The sequence below is a fragment of the Tachypleus tridentatus genome, chromosome 2 (genome assembly GCF_004210375.1).
Source record: "Tachypleus tridentatus isolate NWPU-2018 chromosome 2, ASM421037v1, whole genome shotgun sequence".
Taxonomy (NCBI): Eukaryota; Metazoa; Arthropoda; class Merostomata; order Xiphosura; family Limulidae; genus Tachypleus; species Tachypleus tridentatus.
Window position 1 is genome coordinate 95,276,535 of NC_134826.1, and position 19,853 is coordinate 95,296,387.

At 35.7% G+C, this 19,853-nt stretch overlaps 1 protein-coding gene across 3 annotated transcripts in view; it reads right to left on the reverse strand.

The window, feature by feature from the left end:
- LOC143244609 (microtubule-associated protein 1 light chain 3 gamma-like) overlaps window positions 1-19,853 on the reverse strand; it is a 46,900-nt gene that overhangs the window by 5,407 nt on the left and 21,640 nt on the right. For all 3 annotated transcript variants that reach the window (XM_076489598.1, XM_076489599.1, XM_076489600.1), the window contains exons 3-4: window positions 17,397-17,503; window positions 194-411 (exon numbers count right to left, since the gene is read on the reverse strand). In XM_076489598.1, coding sequence (XP_076345713.1) covers window positions 228-411; window positions 17,397-17,503 — 291 coding nt within the window. In that variant the 3' untranslated portion in view covers window positions 194-227. The remainder of the gene's footprint in view (window positions 1-193; window positions 412-17,396; window positions 17,504-19,853) is intronic.

Genomic DNA, 19,853 nt, shown 5'->3' on the forward strand with positions numbered 1-19,853 from the left:
CATTCTACAACTGATGCTTTGTCTGCAACGATTAAAAAGAAAAGAAAACATCAGTAATTCCTTTAGTGTAGTAAACACATATCAACCGACAAAACACATCATTTATATTCCATTAACAAAATATATTAAATGAAACAAAAATAATTACTACAGCCATAAACACCTCAAACTCCTTCCCAAGCGATTTTCATACCTATTTATAAGCCTATTCTTCGAGCAACGTTTTGTTACAAGATGAGATGGCAGTCATCACAGCCGAACATTTCTTGTGAGGCATATGTGACGTAGAGGAAACCGTCTTCGTCTTTATTTTCTATGTAGATTTCCGATAGTGTTCTGGACATACTCGCCATGCTTTTATTGTTGATGACGAGGTAGAAAGCTTGGTTTGCACCTAGGCTGAGTCGATTCCTGCGTTAAGAGATGTAGAACAAAGGAAAATGTTTGAGGTTCAACTAATGTTGAAAGTAGAAAACAATCATTTCAAATATTTAGTTTTGTCTTAAATTACTCAGTGGCTAGTACTTAAAACCATGCTTATTCAAGTCGACTGAAATTTTGTGATTAACGTTTCATATTTTAAGCGAAAGGTCAGCACTGAATATAATAGTATGGGTGGCATAATTATAAAACACTTTCATTCTGAATTTCTTGTTAACAGTTAAACTTTTAAAGAGAAAAATAAATAGTGAAAAATATCAAAAAGAACATTGCTGAAATAAGTGAAAAATTACACGGCATTGTAATTTAAAAAAATTAAGAATAAAGAACCGTTGTAATGTTTGAAAATTTGTTTTCCTTTATTTAACACAAATGTATTTCTTACGAAAGTCATTTGCTCTAATTACATGATAATCACGCTTTCTCATAACCTCAATCTGAAGTCAATCCTATTTTCTAAAATCCTTTAACTCAAATTATGCAGTCACGTTCTCATATTCTAATAGCTCAATGTCCAATCATTCGTTCTCTTAACCTGACAACCCCGAATATATTTTAAGTTTATATAGGCTGACAATATGAAACGATCAACGTTGCATTAATATACCTTAACAACCCAAAATGAATAAATTTGCAGTTTTATGATCTGACAATCCACAATAACCAATTCTGTAAAGTAACCTAACAACATAGAATGACCAATCTGTTATTTTAATATCTTAAAATTAATTAATTTAGATTTACCTTCAGCAAGAACTGAAATAATGCTCAATCTTGGAAGTCTCGAGCGGGCCCTTCCCGGTCGCGCTAAACATGCTCGCCCTTCCAGCCGTGGGGGCGTTATAATGTGACGGTCAATCCCACTATTCGTTGGTAAAAGAGTAGCCCAAGAGTTGGCGGTGGGTGGTGATGAGTAGCTGCCTTCCCTCTAGTCTTACTAGGCTAAATTAGGGACGGCTAGCACAGATAGCCCTCGAGTAGCTTTGTGCGAAATTCCAAAAACCAAAACAAGTCTCGAGCGTTCTGAAGGGTACATGACGTCACAACTGATAAAATTTGTAGCTTTATAGTTGGAAGTTAAAACTTGATGTCCGTTTAAGCAACAAAGAGTATGGGCACACAACGACTTAATTTAATAAACATCCGAGGTCTACCCTAGCGAACAGATGCTCTGCGGCATTAGATCTAGGATGATTAAAATAATTCGTTATGATAGGAAAGCTTACACGCTTTTTTTATTTATATTCAATGCAATTATAAAGTTGTTTTATACCGAGAAATTTATTTAGTCACGTTGGGGAATTTAAAAAGTTTGATATTATTTTATAAACTTATTTCGTGTTCTAATGCAAAACGTTTTCTAGAAGTGTTTTATTACAAGGTGTGAGGACTGCCAAAGTATCCCTTTCATACAAACACTGCGCGCCAAAGATGGGATGGTGGATGATACTTGATATTTATTGAAAAGATTCGATCCTATTTACCGAAACACCTTGTTCCTGTTAATAAAATAGAAGTGAATTACGAAAACCCTGACAATGCGTTGGAATATTTTCTTTCAGTAATATGATAAAAAAATTCCATTCAAGCAAGTGGCTTGTAACTTGTCACTCCATTGTAGCTTAAGGACGATGAACTTTTCTTGATAAGAACAGTTTTGGTGATTAAGACATGCAGAGGTGAGGCAAGAAAACAATGACATGAGAAATGATAAACTTTTGGAAATACAAACTTTGTAAGCAAAAAGCTAGACAATGAACTATCACTACTCTGCCCATTGCGGGTACGGAAATTCGATTTTTAGCATTATAAACTCGCAGACTTTTTGCTGTTTACGTAATGAAACTAATTGCTAGCACTGAATAGTAAAACATTATTCTAAGGCCGGAAAACCCATGAAAAAGTTCACAAAGTTAAACAGAGATTTAATGGCAGATTGAGCATACAACTTGAAACGTTGTCTAAGCCCATCTAAAAATGTGGAAACTAGATAAGGATGTCTAACTGAAAACTGTGGCCAGGGTGAATACCTGACCACATGAACAGCGAACAGTGCAGAAACTAGGGCTCATGAACATCTAATAAAGTAGAAATGTAGGTAGAATATGAAGACCTACCTGTGGATTCAAACAAGAAACTAGTGGTTCAATTATACAATGTTATAAAAACACGAGTTTAGTGCGTTATTTCTCAAGTGTGCCTTGCTACGAATCGCAAGGTGTGATATTCAAGTTGGAACATTTTCTTACACCAGTGCTACCCAAACTGTGGGCGCGGAAGGACCTCAGATGTGCCGTGAAATGTTTGACACAGTAATTATTTCTATTCAGCAATGTAAATTATCATCAAGTTATTAAATGTTTTGAACTTAAAATTTGATTTATGTTCTCAATCATACACAGTATAACATTAATTTTTGTCTATCTTTATGAAGGGTGACTAAGCCTGCCATATATAATTTTACATTTACCGGAAGCACTGATTTATGCACTGGTGAAAGTATTACAGCTGTGATAGGCAATTCCGCTTTTGGTTAAGAGTAGCAATATAGATGTCGGTATGTTGAATACGTTACTTCATACATTGTCGGTAAGGAACCGGTTTAATATAACAATATTGATTACGTGCTTCGTCGATATTTCAACTCGCACATGCTGTACCAGATATCTTCTGGAAGGCCAATGACTGATATACGATTAAAACATAGTTTTCAAGGTTTCCGTGAATTTCAAGAGGGCAATGTGCATGATGCAACAGAAGAGCCTTCGGAAATATGTATCAGTTACAAGGTCAGAGAAGAGTCAGCTTAGTAACAAAAGTCTGGATGCTGTTTTTTAAATATTTTTTGCTTAATATGAATCAAATACCAATCTGTTCTTTACAAGCAACCGACTACATCTTCCACGATACAATTTTTCTCTGGTAAACCACTTTTATTGCAGTTCGATTATATTGGACATGGATCAGCGAACACTTCCCGCAGGGCTAGCGAGATGAGTTGTAAGAGCACGTCACTCTCCACCAACCTTTATTTTCATACATTATAATTTAACAGCATACTAGATATTTTTATCTAATACTTATAATTTAGTACAAAAACAGTTATGCGAGGAATCAATCCTACAACACTGTTTTCATCGTAAATGCTGCTGTAGTTCTATGCTACTGTTTCGAAGGTAAATAGTTTAAATATTAATTCATTTTACTTACCGTCTCGGACGCTAGTTTACCTGCTAATTCGTTCTATTTACCGTCTCTAACCGATATGCTATTTTAACTACGAATTCGTTTTGTTTACTCTAACAAATCTGCTACTTAGCTACTAATTCGTTCCATTTACTGTCTCTGAAATAACAGACTTTGCCTCATAATTATTCCCTTTACTGTACAAATGATACAATTCGTTATATATTTATTGTAACACATTTAACTACGTTTATTTAAATTCGTTTTATTTACTGCTTAACACCCGACCTAGCCAGATGGTTATAGCACTCGACTCGTAATCCGAGGGTCGCGAGTTCGAATCCCCGTTACAAACATGTTCGCCCTTTCAGTCGTGGGGGCGTTACTAGGTTCTGGTCAATTTGACTATTCGTTGGTAAAAGAGTAGCCCAACAGTTGGCGGTGTGTGGTGATGACTAGCTGCTTTCTCTCTAGTCTTTCACTGCTAAATTAGGGACGGCTAGAGCAGATAGCCTTTGTGTAGCTTTGCGAAGTTTACAAAACAAATATTTACTGCTTAGGAAATCTAATTGCAACTACTAATTCTTTATACAGATCTTTAACACTAATTACATTTTATCTAACCAATACTATTTTGCTTACTAATTCTTTCACCAATACAAATTATTTTTATTTACCAATTAATTCTATTCACTATCTTTAAAGTAAATACTAATTAATACAATCAGCAATTAAAAAGTGTTTCAATTTCCTGTTTCTAACAAATGATATACCTTACTCATTCCTTTTGTTTACTGTCTTGATACCTTACTAATTCCTTTTGTTTACTGTCTTGATACCTTACTAATTCCTTTTGTTTACTGTCTTCAGCACATTCTATTGTAGTTACCGATTCTATTTCTTGTTTTTAACACAATTAGCAGTTCAACAACTAATTTGTTCTAAGCAACTGTCAACGGGGTAGACTGCGTGAACTCGTGTAACTACGGATAAACAAGAAATAAATGGTTTAATTTATAAACTAGTAGTAAACCATAAACACTTTCAGCTGAAACAAAGAAAAGATAACCTATAGATATCTGCATGTTAAAGAGTGATTATTAAAATTTTGCAATGAAAGTTACTGTAATCTAATTAGAAAACCAGTCATGATAAAAGCTAACAAATGGAGCACAAATGAGATAATTTTCTTGTATACAAGGTCGAACTGATAAAATTGCAAAAAAATCTGAAACGGAAATACACGTTGGAGAAGAAATAGTTCGACACAGATTCAATAAATTAAGCCAATAAATTACACCAGAAATATCAATGTTTTTTTTCCTCGTAATAAAACAAGTAATTGAATCTGCCAAATAGAATACATTAAAATATGACCAGAGTTACCGAGAAACGAAGATAAGAAAACGAGTTTTCATTTCGAAAGATTGTATGTCGATAGAGAACACATTTCTAACCATAGAATTATTCACAACAGAGTGACACCGTACAGCAAATTTGATAAAGATAAACAAATACCTTTGAAACATATTTTCACGTATGAAACGCCAATGACTTATTTATAGATACGTATGTAGATATATAAATAAATCTTTTAAATATTTCAGTGATTTAATTATAGTCTGGGATAGTAAAAAAGATGTAACTGATAAAGTCAGTAAAAAGTTATGGTCAATTGTAGAAATTCTTCATTTTTAGATCATACCAGGAATACGAGAATACAAGTAACAGGAAAGCAAGTACAAGATTAGTTTAAACCATATTACTGGCTATAGTCATTGCGAAATACCAACCATACACTATCCAGTGGAAGACAGCGTGGCGATATACAAAAGTTTAACGTGTAAGGTCCAATTTATTTATGTAAACTAAGTGTTGCTTTAATACGTAATAGTTTCTTTTCACTCAACTTAATGCCCACTTTTATATATCCTGACATTACATAATTATATTCCCCACACAATATCGACTTTAGCTTTTGATTTTCCACTATCTTGTGATATTGTATGAAGGACTTGAACAATAACTTCAGAAACAGCCTCAACAGTTGAAAACAAAAATTGCAACATGCATATTCCATGAATTTAACAAGTATCTTGTCGAATAGTATGGTTTGTTAGCGGCAACAGTACAAGTGACGTTTGTTTGTTTTGAATTTCGCGCAAAGCTACACGAAGGCTATCTGCGCTAGCCCTCCATAATTTAGCAGCGTAAAATTAAAGGGAAGGCAGCTAGTCGTCACCACCTACCGCCAACTCTTGGGCTACTCTTTTACCAACGAATAGTGGGATTGACCGTAACATTATAACGCCCACACGGCTGAAAGGGCGAGCATGTTTGGTGCGACCTTCAGATTGCGAGTCGAACGCCTTAACCCACCGAGCTATGCCGGGCTCACAAGTGACGTAAAATCATTCGCTGTCTTACGTTGTCGCTCAGCCGTGAAGTACGATTTTGTTTTTATCCAATAACAGGATAACGATCATGCAATGATTTATATTAGAAATAGCGTAATTGTGAAGTAGTATTCGCACAATAACAGTTTTGCAACAATGTTCTAGCCCAGATCTTTCGACAATCTCAGTAACAATTTATGTTCCAAGTTCAGTTGTGTCTTGTGACCAAGTTGATATTCAGACAGACGAACAAAAAGGATTATCTGTTGAAAGCAGAAAAACGTTACTGACGTAAATATCAGATCGGCTAAAAATGTCAAACTAAACCGGTAGTGATACCAAGAGATCAAATTAAATGGTTTGTTCTTTGTAATAAGCACAAAGCTGTATTATGGGCTGTCTGGTTTAATTTCTTGTTTTTGAATTTGCTACACGAAGGCTATTCGGAGTTAGCCATCTTTAATTTATCAGCAAGACTAGAGGGAAGACAACTAACTATCCAACACCACCCACAGCTAACTTAAGAAACTATTTTACTAATAAATAGTAGAATTAACCGTTATAAAAGGTCCACGGCTAAAAGAGCGAGCATATTCGGTGACGAGGATTTGAACCTGCGACTCTGAGTTTGAGCCGAGTTCCTTGGGGCGTAATATCTGTGGATGATATTTGCTACCCTCAAAATTGAATTGATAAACAAATATATATTCAAATAAAAGATGATTTGGTAAAATTATATATTCCAAAAAGATAATTACGTCAAACCCACTTCCAAGAAATAATAAACTTGTATGGCAAAAAAATAAAGCGTAGCAGATCTGGAGGAATAACCAATACAATGTCCATGCCCTAATCATAGGGAATAAAACATTGGCTCGACTCCTTGCTTAACATAATACTAATTATACTAGAGAAAGCCTTCTAAGATAACTTCAAGAAAAATGAAAGCAAGTCATTCAAGAGAATTTAAGACATATGGAAACAATTCCATAACGTTGCAAAGTTTTGATGCCAAATGTAAAATCAGTATTCATGTTTACTAATTTTATGACAATTTCCTGCAAGATTGATATGCAATAATTAAATAGATTTCTATTGCAAATCAATTATTTTGTATACAAAAGCTTTTTAAATGTTAATTGTTGAGGTGTTTCAGTAAATTTGCTACATTACAGTATATCACACACATGTACACGCACACTAGAAAAGTGTACCATTTACCAAGTTTAACCTTTACTAACTTGAAAGAACCACCATATGCAATTAGGATACAAACGACATGAAGTAAAGGTAAAAAGGGACCATTGTAAGAGGTCACTGTGCTGAACTACACATCAGTAAGGATATGCCATTTATCAAATTTAACCTTACCGATTTAAGACTTTAGACGATGCGAAACAAAAATGACGCTCGATGTTTTGTGGAACATTAAAAATTAACTCTACACGTGTTTGACAAAATCTTGCGAAAAAAACAAAAACGAAACTTAAGTTGTACACTTAATTTGTGCGAATAGTAAATATTTGGACAGGCAGTTTTCGCCCTACTTTTATTATATTTTACACTAGCAAAACAAAGACTTATAAAATTAAACATTAACCAGATAATGACATTGCAATTATGACAGAAGAATGATAAAACTGAGCCATGTAAATATACGTTAATCGTGTAATTCTAAACTTATTCATGTCATCCAGCGTTGGGTCATACAACACGTGACCTATACTTCGTATGTTTATCCGAACACAAGTTTATACAGATCTACATGAAGTCAAACCAAGTTATTTCCTTGTACTCGCATCACGTAACTCAAATGTAAGAACAATGTACACATCATCTATACAAGTATATTGGTTTGTTTTTATTTTATATATTAAATAATTATTGCAAAAACTTACACTTACTTCATTCTTTCATCAAAACAAAGTTACATTTACCTACGTAATTCTTAAAGTAAAAAGTTTTACAAATTAGGTTTCTTATTGCCCTAGAACAATGGTTCCCAACCAGAGGTGCTCGCACCACCAAGGGGTGCGAGATAGCATCACTTATTTTTGTTTATATTAAGGGTTCTGTCCCATATATTCAAAAATTACGTCTGTAACAAGAAAAATAAGAAATAAACATCGAACGTAATTTTTGAATAAACACCTTAAGACGGCGTTCACGAACGTAACCTAATTAATTTGCCGAGTATTGGCCCGGCATGGCCTAGCGCGTAAGGCGTGCGACTCGTAATCCGAGGGTCGCGGGTTCGCGCCCGCGTCGCGCTAAACATGCTCACCCTCCCAGCCGTGGGGTGTATAATGTGACGGTCAATCCCACTATTCGTTGGTAAAGAGTAGCCCAAGAGTTGGCGGTGGGTGGTGATGACTAGATGCCTTCCCTCTAGTCTTACACTACTAAATTAGGGACGGCTAGCACAGATAGCCCTCGAGTAGCTTTGTACGAAATTTCCAAACAAACAAATTGCCGAGTATTTAGGTCACGTTTACGTTTCGTGTTTTTTGTTTACAGTTGTACATTAAGATTTCGGTCTGCGCCGTCTTAAGGTGTTTATTGTGTATCTATGTTATGTATTCACGTGATCGTGACTCGAGAAACTTCCAGAAGTATCCAGAATTAATCGATGACGTCATGTGACGTATATTCGAGAATGTTCTAATTATAGAAAGTTTCGTAGAGTATGTAAACCCATGCTATGGTAGTGCATTGTTGATTATGCGTTCGTGCAAAAAACTTCATTATGTCAAAGAAAAGGAAATGGAATGTGGTTATGTGAAGTTTGGTTTCACTTGCATCGGAACAACTGAGGATCTGCAAAAACCCCAGTGCATGCTTTGTGACACTGTCCTTTCAAACGCAAATTTGAAGCCACTGCTGATGGCTTCATACCAAGTGGCGTATAAAGCAGCCAAATCAAAGAAGCCCGATACAATTGAAGAAGAGGTGATAAAACCGTGTGCATTAGAAATGACAACAATTATTCTGGGAAAAGCCTCAAACAAGCTTAAATTAGTGCCGTTATCAAATAATGTTATGACATTTTGGACCAAGTTATCGCAGTTAAAAATCTCTCCAATTGGACGAAACAACTGATGTTGCAAATTGCAGTCAACTCATCGCACTAGTGAGGTATGTCCATGATGGTGCCAAAATGGAAGATTTCCTGTTCTGTGAAGATCTGAAAACAACCACAAAAGGGAAAGATGTCTTCCAGTGTGTGAAGGACGTCTTTGCGAAATATGATTTAGATATCCAAATTATTGGTTCCGCGTGTACCGATGGTGTCCCTGCTATGCTAGAAAATAAATCAGGATTTTTTTGCACTGATGAAACAAGAGATTCCGCACTTGCAAGGTACTCACTGTTTTCTTCATCGACATGCTTTGGCATCAAAAACATTGCGTCCAAAGTTGAAAAAGGTCCTTGACACTTCTGTGAAGACCAACTGGATTAAGGGGTCGCGCTCTGAACCACCGCCTCTTCATGTCGCTTTGTGAAGATTTTGGAAGTGAGCATTCAGTTTTGCTTTTCCACACAGAAGTCCGCTAGCTGTCACGTCGGAGAGCTTTAACGCGCTTCTTTGAACTGCGAGAAGTCAAACTTTTCTGAAGAAACGTGACTATGATCTGCCCGGAGAAATAGAATCATAAGAATTCAACCAAATGCTAGCCTACTTGAGTGATATTTTCACTCGTATGAATGACATGAGTGTATCTCTTAAAGGGAAAAATAAACATATTTAAATGCTGCGAAAAGTTACATCTTTGGTGTCGACGAGTTAAAAGAGGGAATCTTCCAAATTTTCCATCACTCGAAGAAATGGTAGGTGAGGATGAGTCCCTAAATCCATGTGTGTGTGAAGAAATTGTGGATCATTTGGAAATACTATCAAAGTCATTTGATGGATATTTTGGAGGAGAACTGGAAACTTCTGAAGAATGGATTATGAATCCATACTCATTCAATTTGGATAATATGTCGGATGATGAAGAACCGAAGAAAGATCTTATTGAACTGCGCACAAATCGAGTTCTTGAAATGCAGTTTGAAAGCAAAACTTTGGAACAATATTGGTGTTCAGCAATGGACGTGTTTCCATGACTTTGTGAGAAAGCACTAAATGTGCTCATCCCATTTGCGACGACATACTTTTGTGAGTTTGGTTTTAGTGCCCTTTTGTCAATCAAGACAAAATTTAGAAATCGCTTGGGTGAACAGGCAGACTTGCGGATTGCTATCAGCAACAAAATGCTACGCTTTTAAAAATTCGTAAGAAATAAACAGGAACAAAAGAGTCATTAAATTTAAATTGGCGTATGAACATTTGAACATTTCAAATTCAAAGAATTTCATTTCACGTATGGATGAACATTTTTTTGTAGGCCATGTAGGGTTTATGCAACTTTTAGTTTGTTTTAATGTTTTTTCGTTTTTGTTTATATATCATTAAAAACTAATTATAAAAATCTGTTTTGGCCACCTTCACCTTTATTCTTAAATAATTACTGTGAGGGGTGCGAGAACATTAAAATTTTTTAGGGGTGCGGGGCATAAAAAAGGTTAGGAACCACTGATCTAGAATGTTAGATCTTGTCGTTAAACATTCATTTAGTGCATCATTGCTTATACTTGCTGCGAGACCTGACGAAAACGCCTTTGTTTATCAATGTTATTGTTTGCCGTAGGACTAATCACAGCAAAGCAGATTGGAAATTAAAGTGTTCACAGTTTTCGTTTGCCAGTTAATACTAACGCATTACGTTACGCATGTGCTATTTATTCATGGATTGGTGAACAACATATCTGCTATTTTCACTAGAAGAACAGTATCGGTTTTGCCTCTCACTTGTCTGCTTATGGACAACAGGCAATATTTTGAAATAGAGAGTAAACATTAAAAGGTGAGATTGGATTGTTGTTTCAGTGGAGCTTAAGGCAGAATAGATACTGTAGGTTTGAGAATTTTAATGGACTGCAACTGCCTGTTAATAGAAAAGGAAAATATATTTGCTCTTCTATGCTGAAACCTCTTTTCGAGTCTGAAGAAGGCCTCAGTGTAGAAGCTGAATCGTTGTCTTCTTTCTTTTCACCAAACAGTCGCATTCCATTAAAATTCAAGTCTACTATGATATTGAACTGTTCACAAATTGCTCAGTGAAGTAGCGCTTATGCCTAGGTATTACTTTGTCTCCACTTCGATATTCCTTGACATAAAACATGGTTTAAGCTTACACTGGAGCTGCAAAGACATCCGAGACAAATATATGCTATTCCAGACATTTTTAAATTAGAAGCTTCAAGTTTTTCTGTCCGAGTGAGATTAGGGTTATCTGTGTGATATTTCAAGTGAAATGGTCAAATATTTTTAACAAATTCGCCAAACGAGTTATTCTATTTCTACCTTTTTCCTTAATTTCTCAAAAAGACAAACAAAATCATTAGCATAACACAAAAAATTGTTAACTTCAAACGAAATGAATTTCGTACTAGATGTTTCAGTTACATTCTATGATTTCCACTAGATTATCAGCAAGGAAGATCACTAGTTCCAGTTACTTATGGTCCACTTAAGTATATAATTGATTGCAGTTTGTAGCTGCCGCTCAATAAACCTCATATTTGATGACTGACATGAGATGTGAGTCATCAACGAAAAGACAAGTTGCAACTGTTGGAGTAACTGTTCACTGATGGCATTAATCTTTAGAACGAAAAATGTGGGACTCAGAACACAGCCCTGAAGGACTCCAAGTTCCTGTGGGAAAGAACGGGAAAGTGTTGAGCCCACACAGACCTGGAATCGGCGGTTCATTAAAAATGCTTAATAAAAAGTGGCAGATTGCCACGCAATCCATATGAGGTCTCGCAAGATGCCATATCTCCATGTTGAATCACAAGTTTTCTCTAAATAAAAAAAATAGAAACAAGATGTTGTCGCTTCAGAAAGACTTCTGAGTAATATTTTATGGCGAATTAAGTGGTCTATCGTGGAGTGTTGTCTTCGTAGCTCCCACTTAGTGGGTGAGAGAAGATTGATTCCTTGAATCAAACAAAACGAGCATTAATCATCCTCTCTAAGGTCTTACTGAGGCAATTCGTCAAAGCATTGGGATGATAATTTGAAGAAATCTTTGGATCCTTTCCAGGTTTAAGAATATGGAGTACAATATCTTAGCGCCAAGTATCAGGAAAGACATTCTACTGCCATATCCGGTTAAAGATAGCGAGGAGAATAGTAAGAGAGGCATGAGAAAGGTGGCATAGCATCTCAATGTATATCATCAGGTTCAACTGATGTATTGCTAGACCGATGAAGTGCAAGTTTGAGTTTCACCAGTGTAAGAGGGTGACTGCAGTCATAGGGATGATCAGTCAAAAAGGAAAGAGGCGGATGTTCAACTTGTGTTTTAATAGCTAAGAAGGAGGGGGATGAGTTTGAAGAGCTAGATCATGAGAAACATTCACCAAAAGTATTGGCAATGCTCTGAGCATCAGCAACTTCATGGCCATTGAATATTAAGATAAAGAGGGATCAGAAGTACACCGTCCACTCACCTTCCAGATCTTGTCCCATGTGACATTTGAACTGGTGGTTGAACAAATGCTGGAGGTGTATTTGATTCAAGATTCCTTCTGACTTTTACGTCTAACTTGCTGAGCTTATGCACAGGTTTGCTAAAATGCAATACAGTTTGAAAGTGGGATATCTACGAAATTTATCCCAAGCATGTTTGAGCTTTTCGATATATAGAACAAGCAGAATTACACCCAGGGCACGGATACTGTGGGAAAGATGTTGAGGTTTTGGGGATGCACTGAGCAGCTGCTTGGACAATACAGTTAGTTACTACTGCTACACAATTATCTATCCTTGACTTACATAAGATGGCAGGATCAAGTTCCGAGAGAACAGTGAAAGAGCCAGTTGGTTTGGTCCAACTTCCACTGAGGCAAACGGGTCAGGTGGCACTGACCACGGCCATTATCTGTTAATATGATAGGAAAATGATCACTACCCCGTGGATTGATGTCAACCTCCCAAGAAAGGCAAGTGAAAAGCGAAAGGGAGCAGACAGAAAGATCTACAGCAGTAAATGACTGACTGGATGCATGAAAATAAGTGTAAGAGCCAGTACTGAAGAGAGAAGTTGTGATTCAGGAGTATATACTCTATAGCACGACCCTTCACATTAATACTAGAACCAACTCAGGAGATTATGCCCATTAAGCTCCCCCAAAATTAAAAAGGGGGTTGGCAGTTGTTCAATGAGGGAATCAAGGTCTGAGGGATGATTTTTTCCAGAGGGTAAGGTACAGAGAGCAAACAGTGACGGTACGACCCAAGGAGATACAGATGACTACAGCCTCTTTAATGAAAAGAACCAGATGGGCACATGTTGATCAACCAGCAGTACTACTTCCCCATGTCCTTCTCCTACTCATGACCTGTCATTTCGGCATAAGGAGTATTGTCAAATTGTGACTGTATTAGTAGGTTTTAAAAATGTTTCCTGTAAAGAAAGACATTTGGGATGATAAAAGTCAATCAAATCCTTGATATTCATATTTGATTGGAATCCTCGACAGCTCCATTGGATTAACATGACCATTTTTCTTTATTTTGGAGAAGTTGGCACGGAGATATTCTCTTGCGACTGCGCTTTTTTTCTTTACTGGATGTGGGTCTGTCGCTCCCTCGTGATCCTGTTCTGGATCGAGTAGGCAGGTTGGTATTTGTAGACATGCGTTTCAGTGATTGAGGACGTAAACGAATGGGTTGTTTAATTTTTGGGGTGTCAAGAGAGGAAGACCCCATGGAAACACCTGGGCTTGAACAAGGTGAAGTTGGGCAATGACTGGAAGATGTGATAGGGACAGAGATAGAAGTGGATACTGATTTGCTTTGTTGATTTTGAAGGGTACTAGATTAAGATGTGCTGTTAAGGATCCTGTAGGAGGCACAGAAAGGTCTGTCTGAACTCCTACTGTAGTAATGGAATGGATTACAGCAACATAAGACCAAGATGGAATTGGAAATAGTAATTTCCAAGCCATTGGGTAAGTAATATTGTAAACTGTCTTTAGACGTTGTACTTCTCTTCTACCTATTTAGAGCAAGAAGTAAAATAGGAAGGATTTGAACCATCACAGTTAACATACTGCAGTTCTAGTTGACATTCAAAAGCATCATGGTCTTTACCAGCACAACGGGCACATGTTAAGGAACCACGGTAAGATGTTTTCGAGTGACCAAATTGTTGACAATGAAAACATCTAACAGGGTTAGGAATATAAGGCCGTACCTTACAATTCAGATATCCTGCCTTGATTGTTGTAGGAGATAGCAATGTTGTAAATGTTAATATTAGAACATTTGTCGGCTCCATAATCCCATCTTTACGAGTAAAAATTCGGCGCACGGCTGTGATACCTTGGCTGGTCAAACCTGCGAGAATTTCTGACTCTGAAATGGTCTTTAAATCCCTCAACTATAACACCTCTGGAAGAATTCAAAGTAGAATGACGAGTAACCTCAATGAGTATATCCCCAATGGCCTTCGACTTCAAGAAGAGTTTGGAATGTTGTGATGAAGCTGTTTCCACTAAAATGTCCCCAGATCGTAATTTTTTTTACCGATTTAGGTGAGCCAGCAAGTCCTTCTAAACCCTTCTAAATAAAAATTGGAGACATCTGACCTTAGGGTTTTTCAGTTAAAGAATGTATAATTAACAATCTCGATACAAATTCAAGTTGCGAGTTTGACCATACAGTCATCAATGTGCAGTCGTTTGTCAGTAGTCTGAGTTTTCTCTATGCTGTCGTGTTTGTTTATTTTTGTTTTATTTGAGGGGTATCCATAATAAAAAAACAGAATATTTCGGTACCCACTGACCCCACCCACCATGGAGTCCTACGAGGGGACGCGCTACAGTGCCATAAGGTCACTGCAGCGACGCCAGGGTTTCATGAGCACTATACTCGAACACCAGTATCAGACAATGTCCACTACACCCTACGCTGGCACTCAGTTGACCCTGACCCAAATGGACTAGCCGATTATCTTGGGAGGGCCACCTCAAGACCGCACGTCTATAGGAATTCAAGGCCAAAGTGGATTCTCTCCTTCCCTTCACGGGTCACCACTCACGGCAAATACGCAGGTGGATGTTTAGCTCCCAGAGGAGGTAAACTGAAAGTACAGAACCTTCTCTGGGAGGTTCCCTCACCACGTACAGGAATCCACATCGAGGGATCTCGTAGAGAGAGTCTAATAGCCTGTAATAATCATGGCATATCCTATCTCCACTTGGTTTTATTTGAACATAAGTTCTAGGCTTAGTTAAACTACTTTGGTGACTACCTTAACGTGGCCATGATATTATGATAAACTGTATACCAAAAATCAGGAATACTATAGTCAAGCACACATTTTAGAGTAACATTAAACTTTTAATATTAAAGTTATGTAGGGATAACTTATTTATAGCTGCATCATCATCTTGGCATTGTTATCGCATCATTTCATATCTACAAAATGTTTTTATTACCTTATTATGATGTTTTACCCCGTTACTGCAAGTTCAGGTATTATTTGAATAAAATTTAATATGGGTATTGATTTTTTTTTACTCCTTAACTTTATACGTAATATAAGGATTGGCCTAAAGACACCGCTTGTATAGTATACAAAGCATTGAATAGTCTACACGTTAGTCACCTAATAGTAATCTATTATTAGCTGGTAATTCCTGTTTCATCCTGTACACAAGCTTTTTAAGGAACACCATATTACTCGGATTACGAGTCAAACACCTTAACACACTTGGCCATGCCGGGTCCCATATTTATGTAAAAAAAAAAATAACTTAAAGGTGTAATAACATTGTTTAAACTAGAAGTATAAAATATTATAATTACTAGTTATTACAACGAAGCAATGACATGCACTGCCCAGAAACAGCGGATTTAGGTTTAAACTGACATTAATGATAAAATAGTTATCTCGAATGAAAGAGGAAAAATGAACAAGTAGGTTGGTTGGTCATGTGGTTTGATATCTTAAATATTTCTTGCTTTGTTTGCAGGATTTCGGAGTAAAGAAACAAATGAAAATGAGTGACAACCTTTTACAGTACAACTCTGTCATTGTTATTTTTAGCGTGCATATTTGTATTATGCCTACCGACTGATATATTTCTCACCTACAGTTCACATTAAACAATTAGAATGGCTGGACTATATCTTAATTATTTATTAACTCAAGAATAACATTGTTTTAAGTACTAAATAACTTATAAAAAAAAGATTTACATAACAATGTCCAAATATTAAGTCTAAAAGTAGCTTATCGTGAGTTCGAACGTAAGAAAGTCAGATAACGCGAGGGAAGGAGGGGATGAAATCTCTTCTTTACCCTGTGTGTATAAAATGAAACGATTACAAACGAAAAATAAATGAAAAAGCAAGTGCATCCATCAGTCGGTCTGACAAACCTTTCCATTCAGCACCAGTTTCGTAAACACTTGTAAAACTCAACGTTCTCCGCGTATAAACTGTATGGTGAGATAATCTTGAAATACTTTCAAAAACCGGATTACTGGAAATGTTATTAATACATACTATTTTATTTTCTAGCATTTAAGAAGAAAACATTTACATAAGTTATGAAGCAGTTTATAATTAATACAGATTTTTAGCAGCATTTAATAAGGTATTTGTAGTCTGATATAAATTACTGCTTCGAATAACATTCGGAATACACTACTGGGTTATAGCTGTGAACACTTTTACAGAACTGCATTATTGAAGCTCTCAAACGATGGTGTTACGTTAGTTCTCCCCCCTATAACTAAAAAAAACAAACGAGTTGTCACTTATGAACAGGGATTGTGTTTTCAAAAAGTAGAAAAATCGGGTTAAATGTGCATTAAAACAAATATTATACACAAATAAATTAAAAGACAAATTACAAGTCTCAACAAACGACGGGTTTTACATTTCAGTGTCTCGTATTCACTTCATGTGACATCCATGTTTCGTATTTGTACCTGATATAAGATGACCCAGTTGTATTTACTTTGGTCACCTATGTCTCGATATTACCGGATAACGGCACCTGTGTCTCGTATTTATCTAACAATGTTACAAGAGTAATGTGTTTACCTTATCATGCCACTTATGTCTGTTGTTCTGATACAGTTAACTTTTCTATGTGGTTTCATCGAGAAACTGAAACAGACGTACATGTCTTATTGTGATTTAATCAAATATGCAACAACTTTCTCGGTTACACCTAGTGTGTGTACGTGCGTGTGTGGTTTTTAATCAGATACTAATGTTTTAGGACAAAACATTACATACACTACCTGATAATTGTTACGAGCTGCGACATTGTAAGCTCTTGTGGAACTAAGAATTTGGTTTTATCTAAAACTGGAAGATTCGTTTCTTTGTGGTACCGCTCCACGATCACCTAGAATAAACATGAAAATAATTTGTTAGTAAAGTCATCTAAGAGAAACTAAACTTCTACAGAGATAATGCTACAATATGTCATGCATATCCTTAACATTAATACATGTTAAAAATGACAACTATTAATATACAGACGTGAAGTGCACAGCTATTAAAAAACACGGCATCAGTATAAAGTTATTAATACATGGAGATATGACGTCAAAAACATTAATACACAGATAGACATCACGTACGTACGGCGTTAGTAATACAGACATCGACTACAGCGTCAGTAATAGTCGTGACATTTGTACGTTATATACGGACATGATATTAATACAACGTTATTAAAATACAGACGGGATGTCCATAAAAGGTCATTAACACACACCTACAGTATCAGTAAAACATTAATACAAAGATAGGACGACGTCATAAATACACGGAAGAGACATCCGTACAGGTATTAAAACACAGGCATGGTATCAGAAGGTTAACACCCGACACGTATATATGCAGATATTAATACACAGACATGATACGTATACAAATAACAGATACAGCCGTACAGCTATTAATATACAGATACGACACATTTGGCTATATATTAATACACAAACACGAGTAATATAGAATTCAAGACACGTATGACACCCGTACAACAGAAGTAAATAACAAACAAGATTGATACAACATTAAAAGACAAGCACAATCTTAGTGTTATTAATATACAAACGTAACACTAATGAAATTAGATGCATAGTAAAACATAAGACATCACTAACGTTATTAAAAACAGGCATGGGAACAGTACAAACTTTCAAATACTCAGAAATGATAACAGTACACTTAACAATTCTACAGATATCACGTCTATATTTTTAACACATTTTAGTACAACGTTAACAGTATACAAACACTACTAATACAAAATTAATGATAATACAAGAAATCAGTATAAAGTTAAAGTTAATATACATACATCATTAGAGCGTTATTAAGACAAACATGACATCAGTACAACGATATTAAAAACATGACATCTAATTCGTTATTAATACATTACATATGTATGTTATCAATACACAGATCTATACAGTAAAAAGTTAACACTAACATGTAATGAGTAAAAGGTTATTAATACAGAGATACAATTTGTGAAGTGTTATTAATACTTAGACATGAAATCAGTTCAGTTATTAAATCATGAAATACGAGATCATCAGAATGTTATTTATACACATATCTGTACAACGTTATTAACACATACAGGAAAGTAATACAACTTAATATAAACATGACGAAGATACAATAGTGGCGATTTTAGGTAGGGGTTAGAGGGGGCTCAGCCCCAGGGCCCATGATCTTAATGGATGCCCCTTGACAAAATTATTCTATGCAAAATTACATGTGATGTAGGGCGCCCACACAACCTTAAACCGCCACTGAGATGCAACGTTATCAAAACACAGGCGTAACATTAGTAGTTATTGATATACAAGCACAGGTTAAGTAAATAGTATTGAGTCACAAACATGACACCTAAACTGCGTTATTAAATAAGGGGGATAACAGCAATATAATTATAGGTACACATACACGAATCAATACCATATTAAAACAGATTAAAACATTATTAATACGCATACATGACATGGGAAGAGTGCTACGTTAATAATACAAACATGACGACATTACAGTTGTTAATGTAGCGACTTCATATTAACACAAGTTTCATACATACATATCCGTAGAATGTTAATACTCAAACGCGATATCAGTACAAAATTAACACATGTAAATAGCACAACATTACCAATCCTAACATACAAAATCAGTCCAAGATTATTAATACACAGACCTTAATATAAGGTTAGTATTACAGACTTCAGTACAACATTTTTAACAGAGACGTGATATCTATACAGGCTAATAATAAACATTTTTACAGCGTTATTAATATATACACTAATACTAACATATGAAATAAATACAAGGTTATTAATGCACAGATATGACCTCTGTGGAGCGTTATTAATAAATAGACATGATGTCAGTACAAAGTCATAAAGAACAAAAATTAGTACAGAGCTATTAACATACACCTGCATAACACTATTAATGAAAATAAAAGACATTAGTATAACGTTATTAACATGTGATGTAACGTGCGTACAACATTATTAGTACAGACACGCCATCCTTGCAGTGTTGATACAGATGACATCCGTATGATGTTAGTATCTACATCAGTGGTTCCCAACCAGGGTTGGTAACATTTCAGTTTTTTTTTTGTTTGTTTATATTAACGGTAATGTTCTACATATTCAAAAATTACATAGATTTTTTATTTCTTATTTTTTTTT